At 41.8% G+C, this 17,190-nt stretch overlaps 2 protein-coding genes across 2 annotated transcripts; both read right to left on the bottom strand.

Annotated features, from left to right (window-relative positions):
* Positions 1 to 1,282: 1,282 nt before the first annotated feature.
* Positions 1,283 to 5,450, bottom strand: gnb5a (guanine nucleotide binding protein (G protein), beta 5a). Its single transcript, XM_070906750.1, has 11 exons — positions 5,315 to 5,450; positions 4,626 to 4,762; positions 4,449 to 4,490; positions 3,261 to 3,337; positions 3,032 to 3,164; positions 2,510 to 2,653; positions 2,309 to 2,400; positions 1,888 to 1,936; positions 1,703 to 1,799; positions 1,439 to 1,605; positions 1,283 to 1,339 (listed from the first exon to the last, which is right to left on the bottom strand). Exons 1-11 carry the CDS (start codon positions 5,448 to 5,450, stop codon positions 1,328 to 1,330), a joined length of 1,086 nt encoding a protein of 361 aa, XP_070762851.1. The 3' UTR covers positions 1,283 to 1,327.
* A 912-nt stretch (positions 5,451 to 6,362) lies between these two features.
* Positions 6,363 to 15,906, bottom strand: myo5c (myosin VC). The gene is made up of 40 exons (XM_070907608.1): positions 15,880 to 15,906; positions 15,498 to 15,608; positions 15,210 to 15,381; positions 14,959 to 15,103; positions 14,711 to 14,867; positions 14,384 to 14,527; positions 14,218 to 14,299; positions 14,020 to 14,127; positions 13,823 to 13,929; positions 13,454 to 13,719; positions 13,265 to 13,346; positions 13,026 to 13,166; positions 12,801 to 12,923; positions 12,602 to 12,685; positions 12,378 to 12,509; positions 12,161 to 12,258; positions 11,993 to 12,079; positions 11,792 to 11,903; positions 11,486 to 11,697; positions 11,233 to 11,398; positions 10,982 to 11,128; positions 10,741 to 10,905; positions 10,555 to 10,648; positions 10,412 to 10,475; positions 10,019 to 10,293; positions 9,865 to 9,928; positions 9,693 to 9,773; positions 9,394 to 9,574; positions 9,199 to 9,292; positions 9,041 to 9,104; positions 8,782 to 8,950; positions 8,576 to 8,660; positions 8,402 to 8,500; positions 8,096 to 8,250; positions 7,733 to 7,822; positions 7,472 to 7,622; positions 7,096 to 7,381; positions 6,845 to 7,019; positions 6,672 to 6,752; positions 6,363 to 6,544 (listed from the first exon to the last, which is right to left on the bottom strand). The coding sequence occupies exons 1-40, from the start codon at positions 15,904 to 15,906 to the stop codon at positions 6,392 to 6,394; spliced, it is 5,229 nt and encodes a 1,742-aa protein (XP_070763709.1). The 3' UTR covers positions 6,363 to 6,391.
* Between the last annotated feature and the right edge of the window lie 1,284 nt (positions 15,907 to 17,190).

The following is a 17,190-nucleotide window of genomic DNA, read 5'->3' on the forward strand; positions in this document are numbered from 1 at the left end:
AGGTGAAATGCTAGCTTGCCAGTCGGCCATTGTTTTGATTCAGCAGTCTGACCGAGGCTTGTTGATGATGTCACTTCCGCTTGTGTTTGGGTAACTTTATTGAAAACCTTAAACAAAAACAGTGTCTGAATAACTCAGCAGATTGACAAGAAAAAAAATACAGATAAGGTAAATAACAATAATGAGAAAGTAATGATATTCAAAACTCAGTTTATTATGTTTGTAATACTTTGATAAACAGTCCCTTGTATAACTGTACACTAAACTACAATAAAATAATTACATTAATATGAAATTACAGCCATTGGACAACTGCATGAAAAGGAGTACATTCTAAGAATTTAAATGTGTCTTTGTATATGTATATATATATATATATATATATATATCAGTATTTAGATATCTAGTGGGGGACCACAGGTTCAGGGTGTCTGCAGTGACTGGATGTGCATACAGAGCAGTAAGTGGCTTCTACAGCTGGAAACAAACAGAGATGAGAGGTAAACCATATTTTAAAATCATACGGACGGAAAATCAACATCATGTATTTCAGGTTTACCTGTAAATGTGCTTTCTTTACATTAGAATAGTATTGGCAGGTGAGTTGCTGTCAAGAATGGCGAAGGCTTTTTTTCTAGGTCTATTTCTTCATTTAATAAACTACAAATTTGTACTTTTGTTCATAATATTTTATGCCAGTGCTCCTTCATTGGCTTCAGACTAACTAATGCTGATTCATTTTTAAAAGCCAATATAATCGTCCTCACTATCCCTCCTATTCCAGCATTTCTCATTTGCGAAGCCACAAATGCCCATTCTCCCATCATGAGTAAGTCTTGCCAAGTGAAGCTGACGCCTTATTTAAACCTCCTGCATTTGTATTTGGCTTCCTTGTGTCCTATTTTCATCCACAAACTGCATTCCTCCATTATTTTTTGTGCAAAAAACAAATAAATAAACAAGTAATGTCCTTTATGTGGGCACATACAATACATCACTTTATTGTGTCACTTCTATCCTAGACTGATGCTAGTCACTACCAATGTTATTTTCTGCAATATACATTTTACATCAAGTTGTAACCATAAGTACTTCTGTGCAATTTTCTTTCAGTCATACTGTAATACAAGCGTGCCGTTTAATTACTCTCTGAAATATGTAAATCTACCCTGGCCATGAGACTGGAGTATATACAGTGCTATTGATATGCCCTATGTACAACCAAAACTGAGTCTCTGTCTCTGTGATATTGTGTACTCTAGCAAACTGAAACATCTGTGTGTCTCCAGTAAGTCTGTCTACCCTTTAATCCTCTGTGTCTTCACCTTTAAGCCCAGATCTGGAAAAAAAAGAAACAGCAGACATTACAAGATATCACCAGAAAAGGTCACTGCAGATTGTTGTCAGAGATCAGTCAATAATAACGGACATCTCATACCCGAAGAGTGTGGTCCCAGGAACCTGTGCTGAAGGCCGTCCCATCTGGGGAAACACGCAGTGTACTGACGCGGTTCTCATGTCCAAACAGAATTGAGACCCGCGTTCCTTTGAGAACATCCCAAACATTTATGGTGTAGTCGTTGTAGCCGCCAAACAGTAGCCGTCCTGAAAGATAAAAAAAAAACTTAAGTGTTTTTAACAGCGTAACGCTAATCATTTGAGGGTCTGATTGGTCATTAAATGGCTGTTGTGTATTTCTTACCACTGAGAGAGAAATCAACACTGGAGACCCCAAATATGATACTCTCTTTGGAATAAATAGCCACTTCTCTGTCTGCCCTTAAGTCATACAGGCGGCACTGTAACAAAGGTCAGTGTGTGAATTTTAAACAGAATTTTCAACATGTTTCCAGTTGGACTTTGTGTCGTAAAGATCTGATTACTTACTGTAGCATCATCTGAGCCAGATGCAAATGCATCTCCACTGGGATAGTATCTATTAAAAAAGAAAAAAATTAAAAAAGAAAGCCACAGTTAGGAACAAATTACTCTCTTAAAGCCCCTACATGTAGGATTTGAATATATCTGACTTTTGGCACCTCCAAGTGGTAGTATGAAAAAAGACACTGTGGCTGCGAATGAATGGGCTAAAAGTAAAACATAGATTGCATCAGTTTTCACCTGGATTGTCTAGTTTTTTCAACAAACAAAATATGTCATCACAATAATTTGAAAAATGTTATAAAACATAAACACTTTACACGGAGACGATTCAAAACATCAGCATTTTTCTCACTGAATGATAAATACAAATAAAGTGCTTATCTCTACACAAATTTGATGGAGGCACTTGAAGGCAATCACTTACCGCACACTATTTATGTCTGATTCATGAGTTTCAAAGGACTGAATACACTGTCCTGAGCGCATGTCCCACACGTTGGCTTTCTTATCACAGCCCTGCAATAATACAGAATAATGCAAAATATTTGAAATACTTCAGTGAAGTTTAAATAAGCTGTAGTGAAAGCAGAGGAGGAGGAGGAGGAGGAGGAGGAGGAGTCCTCACCCCTGAAACAAACGTGTTTCCAGTCTCGGAGGGGGCCAGGTCCAGACAGAGCACGTCTGCTGCGTGTCCATGGAAACTCTGCAACAGCTGCCCACTCTCAACATCCCATAATGCACATGTCCCATCCCCGCTGGACGTCAGGATCTGTAACACAAGCAAACAATGAGGAGGAAGAATTACGGTGGCTCTGAAGTAAAAGTAAAAGTCAATGTGGGCGAACACACAGCTATAAATGGATTGTCTTTGCTGTGTGAAACGTCATGTGACCAGGATATTAAACCAGGAGCGCCTGGCTGCTTTGAATTATTAACACAGTGAGGAAGCTCCTCTCACTGGAATATGGAAGGCAGTGATTTCTGATTAATAATGAGAGAGAAACAGTGACGACTAGAAAAGCAGCCGTGTTAGCAGGAAAAAGGGTTAGGGTTACAATAGTGGGAAAACACAATTACTATCTCCATTATACTCAGTTGCTTTTGGTGTTTCGTGCATGATTTTTTTGTGAACGGCTGATATTCTCACCTGCATATCTGAATTGGTGAAGCTACAGGCAGACAGGTAGTTTGTGTGCATGGCCACTGACTTCTTCTTGGCAGCCAAGTTCTCATTCTTGTCCAGAGACAGAGGATACACTGAGCATTTGTTGTCCAGGCCCCTATTGACAGAAAATAACCCCAGTTTATCAAAGAAATAGAAAACCAAACAGAAGACACGCCACATTTGGATCATCACGGGTAGTTGAGACACTCACCCACAAGCTACAGCACAGCCAGAGGGGGCGTAGGCGCAGGCCATCACCCAGGTGCACGGCATTGTCACAGCGTGCTCCTAATAAACATCAAAAGACAAAGCTGCATGAGCTGCAGGGGGACAGTGAGATGAATCAAATTCATTAGGCATAATGAGAGCGGAGCAGCAAGCTTTAGACTGTTAGATATCAGCGGCGTTTCAGTTTGACACTTTAAAAAAGCATTTTTAGACATTCTTGTGGTCAATCTTCAATTCTGATAGCAGTCTCTGGTGTCCCTTCCCCTCCACCCTCATTCATCCTCATTCATAAAAAGAACACTGATATCCTGTTGACGTAGAAATCCTCTATGCTCCTCGCATCTATTACACCTCATAGATTTGGTTTTCTACATGATATTGGGGACATTCCAGTTTATATGAACTAATGATGTTCATAAACCGTATTTTAGAAGCTCAAATGATTTCAAAGGATTTTTTGTGGAGTTCTTCCTCATCTGAACTGAGGGTCTGAGGATAGAGGGTGTCGTGTGCTTCTTATAAAGACTCTTGTAAAGGCAAATTTATGATTTGTGATATTATGTGATATATATATATATATATATATATATATACAAATAAAATGGACTTGATTTGACATATTCTTGTCTTCAATATGTTTAAGTTCTGCTGTCGTTTCATGTTTTAAATTACTCATTACACATCACATTTTTCTGTTGTTACAAATATTTGTTGTCATTTACATCTTTGTTAAAACTACGACTTGGATTTAGACCAGTGGTTCCCAATCTGAAGGGTCACACATAACTGTTAAATAAACATTTCAGCTACACAGAATTACTAAAATATAATCGCTAAACACCAACTATCATCCTTTCAGCCCTAATGAAATCCTTCAAATAAAACAATCTGAGAAGGAAAATCACTCTTTGGTTGAACTCCTCAGATATAAAAAGCAACTATTAGTAGCTGACAGCTTTATTTTGGAGGGTCACAAGCCCAAAATGTTGGGAACCACTGATTCAGACTATATTCAGACTATAGTTAAGGACATTTGGTTTCATGTAAGGGAGCATAGTTGAAACACTGGTTTGAGACAAGCTTGTAGGAGGACGCAGTAGGAATATATAAATATGAAAATGTTTTCAGCATTTTACTAAAATACCTATATATTGAAAAAGAAAGAAGGTACCTTGTTGGTGGTGAAAGCATCCCATACAATCACTTTTCCATCCTGCATGAAGGGATTAGAAATGTGTTAATTATTAATATAAAACACTTACTAATTACAATCTTGCAGGAAATTAAAAGCATGTAAACAGTAGAGTGTGTGTGTGTGTGTGTGTGTGTGTGTGTGTGTGTGTGTGACCTGTGAGGAGCTGACGATCCTCCTCTTGTCCTTACACCAGTCCATACACAGAACTTTGTTGCCATGTCCCTTCAGAGTTCTTCGGGTCTTCATGACAAACTGACCCAGCCCCTCCACCTTCTCTGCCACCTGATGTACTGCACACACACACACACACACACACACACACACACACACAATACATGAAACCCTCTACTGTATATATTCCCAGCAGCAATAAGGATTAAACTACAGCAGGCCTTCGCTAAATGGAGCAATATGTAGAATTCATCTTTGATTAATCTGCCATGTCCTCCGTTAGCTCATGCGAGCATCTCATAAAACATATATTACAGCCTGTTTCTAGTTTTTTTTTTCTTCATATTTCTATTTAATATCTCCACTATTGCCACAGTGCTGAGACATGATTGGACAAAACCACCACATAGAAGGAATTCATTTGGAAGCACTGGGCTGTAAAATGGGGAGGGAAAAAAAAAACCCAAACATCCTGCTCAAGTCAAATCTGAGGTAACGCCAGGTCAATCATCAGCTTCCACAAATCCACATCCCCTGCAAAAGCTTAAAGTCAGACAACATTTGACCTCTCGCTAAAACACATTTGGCTACAATGAGACGTTTGCTGTTGTTGGTCCCGTCTCTCTGTAAACGCAGAGGTGAATCGAGGCCTCTCCATTTTCAGCACTCACGCTCGACATCGTGCAGCTTCGCTCTTTCCTCCTCCAGCTTCGTCTTCAGCGTCTCCGATTCCGTTTTGAGATGGGCCAGAGTCTCGTTCAGCTGTACCTCCTGTGTCGCCATTTCAGGGATTAGAGGGGATCTCATATATTTCCTTTGTGCAGGCAGCGATCGGCGGCGAAAAGGCTTAAAGCGGAGCTAACAGCTGATGCTGCTGTCATGACGTCAGAGGGAGAAGATGCTCCTCCAGTTTCCAGAAGAGGAGGAGGAGGAGGAGGAAGAGGAGGAGGATCCTGCATCCTGGTGATGCCGCTGCTGCTCCGACACATCCTCAGCAGCACACGGCTTCACTACTCCACCGCTAAATAATGCATTCAAACATGATACTGTTTGTCTGTACCGCAAAAATGCGTTTTAACAGATTTATTTCAATGGGATCAATTGTGAAGCAAACGTAGCATCATTAAATAGTTGTTACGAGAAAAATATTTTCAAAGTAATATATTGAAATTGTATATAATCCTCTGTTTTGGATGTGAATGATTCAAAAATGTTTTATTGATTCCACTTTCACATTATAACAGGGCCATAGCTCCTGACAACACTGAGGTTCATGTCCTGAGTGTCTGTTTTCTGGGAATGGGGGAGATTTAGTAACCCAGAGGGACGTTTACATTCTAGGAAAAATAAAATACACATGGTTGGTATATAATTGGCTCATATTTCACTGTTTAAATCTGACAACTTTTGAGCAGCTCAAAAACCCAGTGAAGTTCAGTTTACAATCATATGAGACAGAGATAAGCAGCAAATGCTAACATTTGAGCAGCAGAAAATTAACACAAATATTTGAAGAAATAAAATATGAGAATCCAAGCAATTCTAAACATTTCAGAGACTTTCCTTTTGGAGGTTGTGACATCTGTATTTCAAAAATCCTGAATATTAAATATATGGTGTATATTGTTTATTAAAATGTGTTTACATATTATAATATATATTATAATTATTATATATTATAATATACATATATATACACAATAATATACAGTGCCACTGGAGGAGGGAAAGGTCAAAGGCTGGCGGTGTCAGATCCTGGTCAGGAAACCCAGATGAAGGCTGTTCGGGACCTGCAGCAGCTCCAGAGCCTGCGAGGACGAGCAGTAAGGAAACGTGACCTGGAACCGGTAGTTTGAGTCCAGCATCAGCTGTGTGGACCCTTCACGATCTTGTAGTAAAGACTGCAACAAGGAGCAGATTGGCATATTTAGTTAAGTAAGGCAGGTGAACGAGTATTTCATGACTTCACACTGTATTGTAAATCAGAGAGGCTCATTACATCAAAATTAGAAAATGAACAGAGCTCACCTGAACTTTGCGGACAAATGACGAAGTCACCCTTTTCTCAAAATCATCGATGGGTGTGTAGGAGTTCAAAATCTTGACAATCTGCAAATTGGAATGTGAGTTTTGTGTCATGTCAGTGTGAATCTGGATTTTTTAATATAAGAAATACTGCATGTGTGGCATTAATGACGTACCTGAACGGGGTTGAGTTCAGTGCATTGTTCAGTGATCTCCTTGACGTCGTCATCGGTGGACTTGTTGACTTGCAGCAGCCAAGCGGCCTGAGACAACGGCCTCAAAGTGTCCATAGCATTAGAGCTTTGCAGTTTCTTCTCCTTCAGCCATTCCTCCAGGTAACTGATGTTGCACCTGAACAAACAGAGGAGCTATGAGATTGTTTTCAGCAAAAAAATACTCTTTTATTCTCATAAAAACAACCACAGACCTGATTTGCATTCCTTTCCTGCAGGAACACATATCTTTGCGAAGCATGATGTTGTTGAGGGTCATCGCACCAACCAGGAAGAATATTTGCCTGACCGCCTGTTTGATGAGGCCCTGATCCATGCCATGCTGGCTCATGGTGGAGTGGAAGACACTGAGCTGCTGAACGATGGAGGAGATGGTGTATGTCTCCAAGTCCTCATAGATGCTGTTGGAGCGCTTCCTGAAGCCCGTCGGCTTCATGCTAGAAATCCCCTGTAAACTCTCGTGCTCCAACATCCCGGGAACTGATGGACAAGAAGGTAAAGCAGCAGATTTTAGGTTATGTTTATAAAGGTTGGCGACCACCAAAATCTGCATGTGATAATATAAAATACCAATAGCAGGAGCGAGGGTCTTCTCCATGACCGAGATGAACTGGTGGTAGATGTGGATGGCCAGGTCGCTGAGGATCTGTCTGTGTTCGGACAAATCAAAATTCTGCAAGCAGTTCTTCTTCTGGCGAGGAGTATTTTGTTTCATGAACTCCTTTTGTGAACAGAAAGCAAAACAAGGGAATGTTAAAATAAGTTACTGTATATTATATGACGATATCGACAGACAAAAACCATGATAGTGTAATCAGGGTGAACACAGACCTCCTCCCCGCTGTACTGCTTCAGAGAGTTGAGCAGCTGATACGTGTTTGAGAGCCAGAATGACAGCAACTCCAAGTCTTTGTGGTGACTCTGGAACAAAAAAAGTCAGTTTCTTTTTGCTTTCATTTGTTTTCATATTTTTGTTGAATTCTTTAGAGATGTGACATTTAATTTTATTTAACTTTTTTATCCTTTTCAGATCATCAACAGCACAAAGTGAAATAAAGTAAACTAAACTGCTGCCAACATGCTACGACCTAATCTCAGATATCGTTATGAGTAATAGCTTTTAGATTATATTCATTATTTATTCAGCAAATCTACAGCAGAGATATAGGCCACTAGACAGAGAATTAACCTCACCATGATGACCTTTTTGATAGCACCAATGGTCGCATTCATAAGAGACTTGAGTTTGGCTTCATCGTTCAGGTAGTCAGCATGGCGGACGCACATGAAGAGGATGTGAGCTGGCAGGATGGGGATCATGTTGACCACCACACCATTGGGCTTCAGGTCTGTGAGAGGACAGTAGTGAGTTTCATCTAGTTATCATATATTCCTGCTTTCCCAGCACACATGTAGAGAAAGGCAGACAAACTCACAACATGAGTGGGTTTAATGTGAGTACATCAGATTAATAGAAATAACACAGAGGACGAAGAATACCCAGAATGATGTTTTGAATGAGCCTGGACTCATCCTCTCTCTTGTACTCCAACATGCCGAGGTAATCTTTGGGAATGGCATGCGTGGACGTTTGCTTCGCTGTGTGAGAAACATGAAGGTGATGAACATGGAGAAGTTTGATTTATGTTACGCGTGTATAAGCCACGGTGCTACCTTTCTGTGACGTTTCAAGGCTCTTTATTTGACTCTGGAGCTTCTTTATTAATCTGACTTTCTGGTCGAGCTGCTCTTCAAAGTCCTGAAAGACAAGCAGAATTTGTTACAGTCTTTCATGTAGATGAGACCTACATTCACACACTCGGACTGTAACGCTCTATTTATCCACACACACACACACACACACACACACATACACACACCATATTCTCAGCAGTTAACCGTGAAGTCTCCTGTCTCAGTTTGCTCTTGGCCTCGCTCTCCATCAGCTGCAGTCTCCTCAAGTGATCATTCTCCTCTTCCAGCTCCTCCACTCGGCCTTGAAGCTCCCTCTTCAACTCCTCCTGCTCTTCGGCTTTCTCCTCAAAGTGCCTAAAAAAAGCAGCAAAAAATCAGGGCGTCTCAGAAATCACCATCACTTCTCTAATCAAGAAACAGACTCCCATCTGAGTGTCTGAGTACCTGCGCTGTGAGCTCTCTTCTTTAATCTTCGTTTGAAGAACGTTAGTGATTTCCTCAGTTTTGCCTTTCGGATGATATGGACAAAAAATAAACAAGTGAAATACTAATCTGCAAAAGAGCTTCATAGTGAATAAATGGGGGGAAAACCCCAGATCTACCTGCTAGTTCTCTGCTCTGCTTCTCTGCATGGGCCTCCAATTCTTGTTTTTGTCTCTGCAGCTCTGAAACCTGCAGTTTCAGCTCCGGTATAACCTGCCAATCACAACAAACAAGGGAAAGCACAAATCACGGCATGTTCCGCACCTCATCTATCCCGAGAAATGAAATATGGATTCAAGAACGCAATAACGCACTGAGTTCTCACTGCTGAGCCTGGACACTTCCTGGCGAATATTGTCATTGACATTACTTTTCTCCTGGAACAGGTTTTGCAACTTGCTGTTCTCATTTTGAAGGTGGTCCACTTTCAATTTCAAGCCCTCCACTTGAGTCTCATAGCTCTCCTTCTGCTCCCTCTGGTGTTTTTCCAGTATCCTGCCATTAAAAGGTGAAACCGTGTCAAACAGGATCAAGTGTACACAGGTTTGTCACACAGGTACAAAACTGGACAAAACTGATGACTCCATTGCTGTGGTTGTCAGTAAAAATAAACCTGGTAGCTCTCTGTAGGCCATCAAAGGCTTCCAGCAAATCTTCAACTTCATAAATCTTCTCAGAGTTGTCGGGAGTGAGCCTTCAGAGAAACAATGTGTGAGATTAAATGCCTGAAAGAGATACAGAACAACTACAGGAGAGAAAGGGAAAACCTCAAATATTTGAATTACCCCAAAAGAACCTCCTCTTCAACAACACCACCAAGAAGTTGTCTCGTAATATCGTTCATTTTAACTGCAGAAAAATATTCAGGGATCATCAGCAAAATACATCTTTGTTTAAGTATAAGTGCATAACTGAAGGTATACAAGTAAAAGTCTGAACCTCTTGCTTGTTCCGACTGTTGCTTCATCCTTCGGTCCATGTTATTTCTCTGATTCTGCAGGTTGTTGAGATCGCGGCGTAGCTCGGGAATGGCTTTAACGTGTTTGGTGAGCTGGATGACCTGTTCCTGCAGGTCCGAGTTCACCTGGCCCCCCTCCTCCATCTGTCTCTGCAGACTGACTCGCTCCTCTTTCAGTCTCTTGATCTCCTCTTTCAGAGTTTCCACCTCCTTCTCGTGGTCCTGTCTCTGGATCTCAATGTTGTTCTCTGCAATTCTGCCGAGAATCATCTCGTCAACTAAATTGAATAAACTGAAAAAGCTGAGCCGAAATATGCTATGGCTGGAAAAATATATTTGCTTCATGCTGTATGAGGTAGATTTTCATGACTTACTTTCTAAGTCTTGCTTCATATTCTTTCTCCTCCAGAAGATTCTTCTTTATTTGGTCAAAGCTCTCTGTAAGAGTAAAACTGGTCACACATTTGGTACAAATTACAAACAGAGTATCATACATAGGAATCTTGGCTCCTATTACCTTTGGCCTCTTTGGTGGAAGCTTCAAACTTCTTCTCCAAGTTCTGCTTTTCAAGGTTTAGTGCATCTGTCTCCTTTTGAAGCTGTGCAATTATCTGGAGCGAGAATAAAAATGAATCTTTTAAAGGGCTCATAAAGTCTGCTTCAGGAGCACTATCACATTTTTAGCATCAACTTCAACACTGACCAGACTCGTGTCTTCTTTCGCTTTCTTCTCTCTTGCCTCCAAAGACGCCTTCTGGTTGGTTGATTTTTCCAGCTGTGTCTCCAGACCCTGAAGCCTGTCCATGGTTTGAGAATTGGAGTTGGCCAAGCTTGTCAGTCTTTCCATCAGTCCCCGGTTCTCTTTGTTCTGTAAGGACACAGGGATTGTGTTACGTTCCTCTACATAAAAGCCTCAGCTGAAGTGACTTTGAAGGCATCTTTACCTGCTCCTCAACCTTCTTTCTGAGCTGCTGCACCCTGTAGGAGAGCTGAACATTAAGCACCAGCCGACGCATGGTTTGAAATCGCCGCCGTGCCAACCATGCTCTGGCATACTTCTGTAGAACCAGGGCTTTCTGCTCCTCCATCATCTGAGAATTAATAAAGCAATAGCACGGCATGAATAACATGGGTACATTTTGTGTTTTCATCACACTCAATGATACAAATACTGAATGAATCATCAGTTACAGACCTTCTTGTACTGTTTACGAGCCATCCATCCTCGTGTGAAAGCCTGGATGGTGATGGAGGCCAGACGGACTACCTGATAGATCTGTCTCATGCGGTACCCTCTCCAGTGTCTCTGGATCACCACTGTCGCCCAGCCCTGCTTCAGGGTTGCAGCACTCACTGTTTTACTGCAGGTTTACAAACAACACAAGTGCATGTTAGAACACTCACAGATAAAACACAGGATAACAAAAGAGTAAGTGAACGCCTCGTACCGGATTGTCCTCTTTCCACGGATGTACTCTTGGAGGATGATGGCTGCCTCTCTCATGCGCAGGTACTTCCTCCTCTGTCTCCACCCACGGACGTGTTTCTGGATGGTCACGCAGGCCCCTCTTAGACGGTCCAGGCGCAGCTTCTCGAGATAAGCCACCTGCCCGGCTCGGAAGAAGATCTTTGTCCGACCAAACTTGTACTGGTTGGGGTCCTAGAGATCAAGCCATGAGGCCAAAGTGATATACAAACATTGTAGTTCACGATAATGCATGACAATGTCGTATTTAAAGGCAGCAGAAGCTAACCTGGATCAACCTCTGCAGCACGTCCTTGCAGGTCTGTTTCTTGTCACTGAGGTCCGCCTCCTGGTGTGACATTAGGATACTGTATCGGCTGTAAAACTCAATGTATGTCCACCTGCAAACAAAACACTCTGCCATTACACCATGAGCATGTGGGGATGAGAATACTGTAGTTTGGCTAATAATCTAGTAATAGAGAACGACCTGGACGGATAGCTCTGCGCACTGATACGAATAGTTTCAAGGACTCCACAGGCTCGCAGCTGCTGCACCACCCTCCTGGAGTCATATCTCAAACAAACAAGCAAACACTCACTTCAACCAGGGGAACACGGAGGGGATCATGCTAAACACAGTTTCAACAGTACTCACTCAAATGGGAGCTTTTCATCGTTGGGCTTAATGCAGCGCACATAGTGAGGGGTGGTAGCATTCAGTGTTTCCATCAGTAAAGAGAGGGAGCTGCAGAACTACAGAAGATACAAGCTCAGTGATATACTAGGCACATTGGTAAAAACTGAATATTATGTAAACTTCAATGGGGGGGTACAATCTCCAGCGAACAGTGACAGCGAGTAAATATTTTCACCTTATCTCCCACAGAGGTCCTCAGCTGTTTATTGGCTGGTTTCACTGCCGGCCTGGCGGGCCTCACTTTGACGCCTCTACTGGTCACAGTGCTTCGCTCCTCCTCTTGGAAAAAGTTGGCCAGAAAAGGAAACTGATAACAGTTGCAAGCAGGAGGTAAGTGTTAAAATGAGAAAATAAAAACAATGCCGGATGGGTTATCTTGGTTTTCTTAACTTGGATTACCTTACTGACTCTCATGATGTCAACCAGTTCTTCATAGAGAGTGTCTCTGTTCTTTTCAAGGAAACCTCTGCATTGATATTCCACCTGTTAATGGACAAAGGCTCACATAGTTTAAACTTGGTATCTGTCAGGGATCTAAAAAAAATTAAGGAGCCACTTTCATGCTACATTATGCAGAAAATGTGTCTCCAGACTGCACCTTGTCTGCAAAGTGTTGAATCACAAATGCCTCATTTGATAACCTGGGCTTCTCAAACAGAGGACTGGCATCGAGGTAGTTGAACAGCTTTTGCAGCCAGCTTTGATCAGTGCCCTGAGGAAACTGTGAAGTAAAAAGACACATGTATCGGAGGCACAGCCAGTGTATGTAGAAGTCCACATCACGTCCATTCAATTACCAAACACATCACGTCCATTCAATTACCAAACACTCCTCATCAAGCAAGTCAAGGATCCCCATCTTTGCTTCAATCAGGTCAATGACCGGCTGGTTGTCATAGAAATCTATCAGTGTCCATGGGATGTCCTCTTTCATGTACTCCTCTTGCTCCAGCTTGAAGACATGCTGATTGAAAATAAGACAGACAAGAGAATAACCCTCTGAGATGATTACGGGGTGTATGCAGTGTTTTGTGGTGATGTGGGGGTGACGGCGATGCATACCAAGTTAAACTGCTGTTGAAGCTTTTCATTTGCATAGTTGATACAAAACTGCTCAAAGCTGTTGATGTCAAACGTTTCAAAGCTGAGGACAAAGGACATCAAGATCACATCAAAACATGGCAGCTAAATTATTATCATTAAATATATTTTCAAGAAGCTGAAGAAATAAGAGTGCCGTATCTGCATTACCCATAAATGTCCAGAACTCCTATGAAAGCGTGTTGCTTTCCTGGAACCTGCAGTGCTGTGTTTATCCTGTTAATAATGCAGTCAAACAGATGGGCATAGATCTGCTTGGCAAGGGCATCTCTGGCATTTACTGCCCGCTCCTTGGCCACTGGCTTCACCACCGTCTCAGCCACCAGAACGATCCTCCGGTGGCACAGCCAGCGCACCAGCCCCCCTGCGCTCACCCCCAGCAACTCACAGAAGACTGCCAGGTGTGGATCAGTGGGCTGGAGGACATGCAAATCAAGTTTTGTATCAAACCAGGTTAATGTTTTAAGATCTAACCTTGCAAACAAAAGGCAATTCAAAGCTTGGAGAGTTGAGACTCACAGGAACTGATGATTTGTCCCCTCCAGAGTTTCTGATTTCCACATTTCCCAAATGCAAAACGGCTGCCAGGACTTTGAACACATCTGACTGAAAGTCCTTGTTCAGCCCTGGAGAAGCAGAGAGAGGAAGGTAAAGCTAACATAAAAGTTTCAACACTAAAAAGAGAGTTACAGTCTGACAGCTGAGGCGTTTTTTACCCAGCAGCGAGAAGGTCCGTTGAGTCTCTTCCATGTCTTTCTTGTCATCTACTCCTTCAATAGTGATCTCACCGCTCGTGCAGGTGTACCGGAACTTATCTGCACTCGCTACAGATGAAAGGAAATATATAATTAGGCGCATTTACAATAAAACAATCCCACAATAAATATGTGCATGATTGTAAGACAAACACTCACACAGTCGTAGATCCTTGAACTCCGGCAGGTGAGCGCAGGAACACATCTGGTAGAATATGTGATAGTTTCGCTCGTTGTCCGCCTGAATAAAACAAGAGTATTATTATTATCATGGATCGGATATAAGACTCTCAGATATCTAAGATGTCTTCATCTCATGTAGTACCTGAAAAACAACTCTGGATTTCTCTAAGAGGTAGGTCCTCATGTTTGCTCCGATGATCCGGTACCTCTTGTCAAAGCTGATCTCTGTGTATTTCCCAAAACGGCTGCTGTTGTCATTCCTGGTGGTCTTTGCATTTCCTATCGCCTGAGAGAAAATCGCCTCAGGTCATCAGGTCTCTTTTCAAGTTATCACAAACATATCAGCTGTCTTAATAAGACAATTAGTTAAACGTTGTCACCCTGAGACATCGACCATTTTGCCAGTTTAGTGGAGAGAATAGAGATGTGTTGCCTTGTGAGTTGCGCTCCTGGTCCAGTAAATTCTTACCTCTGTTATTGGATTGGACGCCAGGACTTTGTCTTCAACTCGAGTCTTACTTCCAGATTTGCTTACAACAGCAAAGTACCTCATAGTGTAACGAGCAGACACAGTTTTACCCGCTCCAGACTCCCCACTGACGATGATCGACTGGTTCTTGTGGTTTCTGAGAAATAAAAGGGTATGCACACTGTTAACTAGACAGTATAAATAGACAGTATATTCAACTTTCTGTGATTATTTCAGCTTTTATTTACCTGGCCATCTGTTTGTAAGCCTCCTCTGCCACTGCAAAAATATGAGGGTCCATGTCTCCCATGTTCTGGCCTGAGTAAGCATGAATGATTGCATCCCCATAGATAGGAAGCTGCTTGTATGGATTTACAGCCACCAGTATAATACCTGAAAATGAGGATACAACTCAGGCTGAGCCAAGAGCACAAAACTGCAGACAACCTGCACATCAGTGCTTGAATATTGTTTGACAGTCAAGGGGTTCAAACAGTACCACAGTAGGTATAGATGATTCTGGACTCCACAAATCGCACTCGCAGGTTGTGCAGGACTGCAGGTTCATGCAGGTAGCTGAGAGCGGTGAGGTCATTCTCCCCCACCAAGATGTCCGGGTTGCGAAGAGGAGGGAGTTGTGGTGTTGACGGGTCAACAGGGTGGTACTGCTCCTGAACAGTGTGACAGGTTATGTAAAAGAGTCACAGGTCAGCTGTTTTTCTTCTTCTCACCATCATAAATCCACTGCAGCTGCATGTGAAGGTTTTATTAGTCTCGTTTTACTTACAGTGCCATCTTCAAGAAGCAATTCAAGAACATTGTCCCCTAAATGAAAGTCTCTCATAATCTCGGCTGATTTCCACACATGTTCTGCGTCTGGTATCCACACTCTGTTGTACTGAGGGAGAAGAGTTCATTGGTGACAAGTTCACAGTTTATCAATGCTTAGTATAGAGTTATAACCCTGTAAATGTATTGCTGTTTCCTGTGTGAATATTTACTTAATAAACTAAGAGTAAACAGTTTAGCATTTAGACTATAAGGTCCTTTGAGTCCGGCCTTCTCTACATCCCTGCAACTTGCCTGAGCCCTGACAAAGTTTCCATATGTCTGTGTAAAACCACATTAAGTTATAAATATCTGTATTGTAATAAGAACAGGTTTCTTACCTCCGTGTACAGTTCCAGCAGAGCCATGTTTATACATTGTAGTTTTAACTTCTCTTGTCAGTATGTTTGTTTATCACCTGTCGTATCAATACTTTCCAGGTTACCAACGAATGTCCTCCCTGCCCGTCACAACTATGTCAGAAACAGCAGAGTCAAGCTAGACTCAATTTACACTGTTTTTCCGGACGTTATTTTCAAAATAATACTCACTGTCACTTTCTTTGACACACTTGTTTTCTCGTCTGACTTGTGTCTGTCTGACTTGACTCTTATATTTACATACATCTTGTTACCATTATTAATACTGATCTCTTAAGCATGGGGTCCCAAGATGAATCTGAGGAGGTCTGAGGGGGTCACAAGAAGATAGAAGTGATGAGAATGAATAAAAAAAAAAAATAATAATAAAAAAATATATATATGTGTGTGTGTGTGTGTGCAAAAACACTGTCCTGTAACTCTAATTATTGGTTCTTGTGAAATGCTGAATACTCTCACTTCTTCAGGCCTAAACTTCCTTCAAATTAAACAATCTCAAAGGGAAATTCTTTGGTTGAACTGCTCACAACTCACGTCCACAATAAGGCTATATAAGGCCTGTGATGCGGGGTTATAAATAGACACTTCTTACTTAAGAAGAAAAGAGTGCTGTTAATAGATCAACCCATCTAATAGTGACAGTCTGGAAGCTTTTATTCTGAAAGCCCCACCGCTCGTTGTTCCAGGTGCGTCTCGTGTCTTCCTGGATGACTTGTCACTCACCTGCTGCGGACTTTGACTGTATGACTCCGCCCTCCCGTCTTGTGACAGCGGCTTGACAGAGGGGTGTGCTCGTTTGATCAAGGACTGTGACAACAAAAGAAACCGGATGCAGAGCTCAGTCAGCTCACCAAATGTGCACCAGCCACTGCTTCACCACAAGTGGTTAAGCGAAAATGATAAAATGATAAAAAGTAAATATTTCAACATCTTATACCAACTTGACCAACAATATCAACAATATCCCTGCACTGGCAAAATTGAGAAAACAGTGGGAATGCCAGAGTTTTACATAAAGTCTTCTGCAAAAACACATGAACACATTCCTGGTGTGAACAGCTCAGGAGCTTTAAGCTAAAATATTAATCATTTATGCATTTTTAGGAATTTTCATATGTTAAGCATTTGCAAATACAGAGCAAACACGGAGGAATAAAAGATAACATGCCTGAGCAGCAGAGTGTGGTGAACATGCACAGTAAGGTCCAGATATCACTTGGTGGAAGGCAAGAGTTAGTTACATCAGTCCAGTACATGTGTAAATCTAAATGA

Source organism: Enoplosus armatus, chromosome 6 (assembly GCF_043641665.1).
Source record: "Enoplosus armatus isolate fEnoArm2 chromosome 6, fEnoArm2.hap1, whole genome shotgun sequence".
Taxonomy (NCBI): domain Eukaryota; kingdom Metazoa; phylum Chordata; class Actinopteri; order Centrarchiformes; family Enoplosidae; genus Enoplosus; species Enoplosus armatus.

What these genes read in the sequence shown, in the direction of transcription:
- gnb5a (XM_070906750.1), bottom strand. Translation starts at nt 5,450, where the DNA reads ATGAGATCCCCTCTAATCCCTGAAATGGCGACACAGGAGGTACAGCTG. An exon ending in ATGCTTTCACCACCAACAAG is followed by an intron (nt 3,338 to 4,448) that starts GTACCTTCTTTC and finishes GATGTTTATTAG; the next exon opens with GAGCACGCTGTGACAATGCC. An exon ending in GGCTGTGCTGTAGCTTGTGG is followed by an intron (nt 3,165 to 3,260) that starts GTGAGTGTCTCA and finishes TTCTGTCAATAG; the next exon opens with GGGCCTGGACAACAAATGCT.
- myo5c (XM_070907608.1), bottom strand. Translation starts at nt 15,906, where the DNA reads ATGGCTCTGCTGGAACTGTACACGGAG. An exon ending in GGAGTTCTGGACATTTATGG is followed by an intron (nt 13,347 to 13,453) that starts GTAATGCAGATA and finishes CTTTGTCCTCAG; the next exon opens with CTTTGAAACGTTTGACATCA. An exon ending in CCTTGAAACGTCACAGAAAG is followed by an intron (nt 8,501 to 8,575) that starts GTAGCACCGTGG and finishes TTTCTCACACAG; the next exon opens with CGAAGCAAACGTCCACGCAT.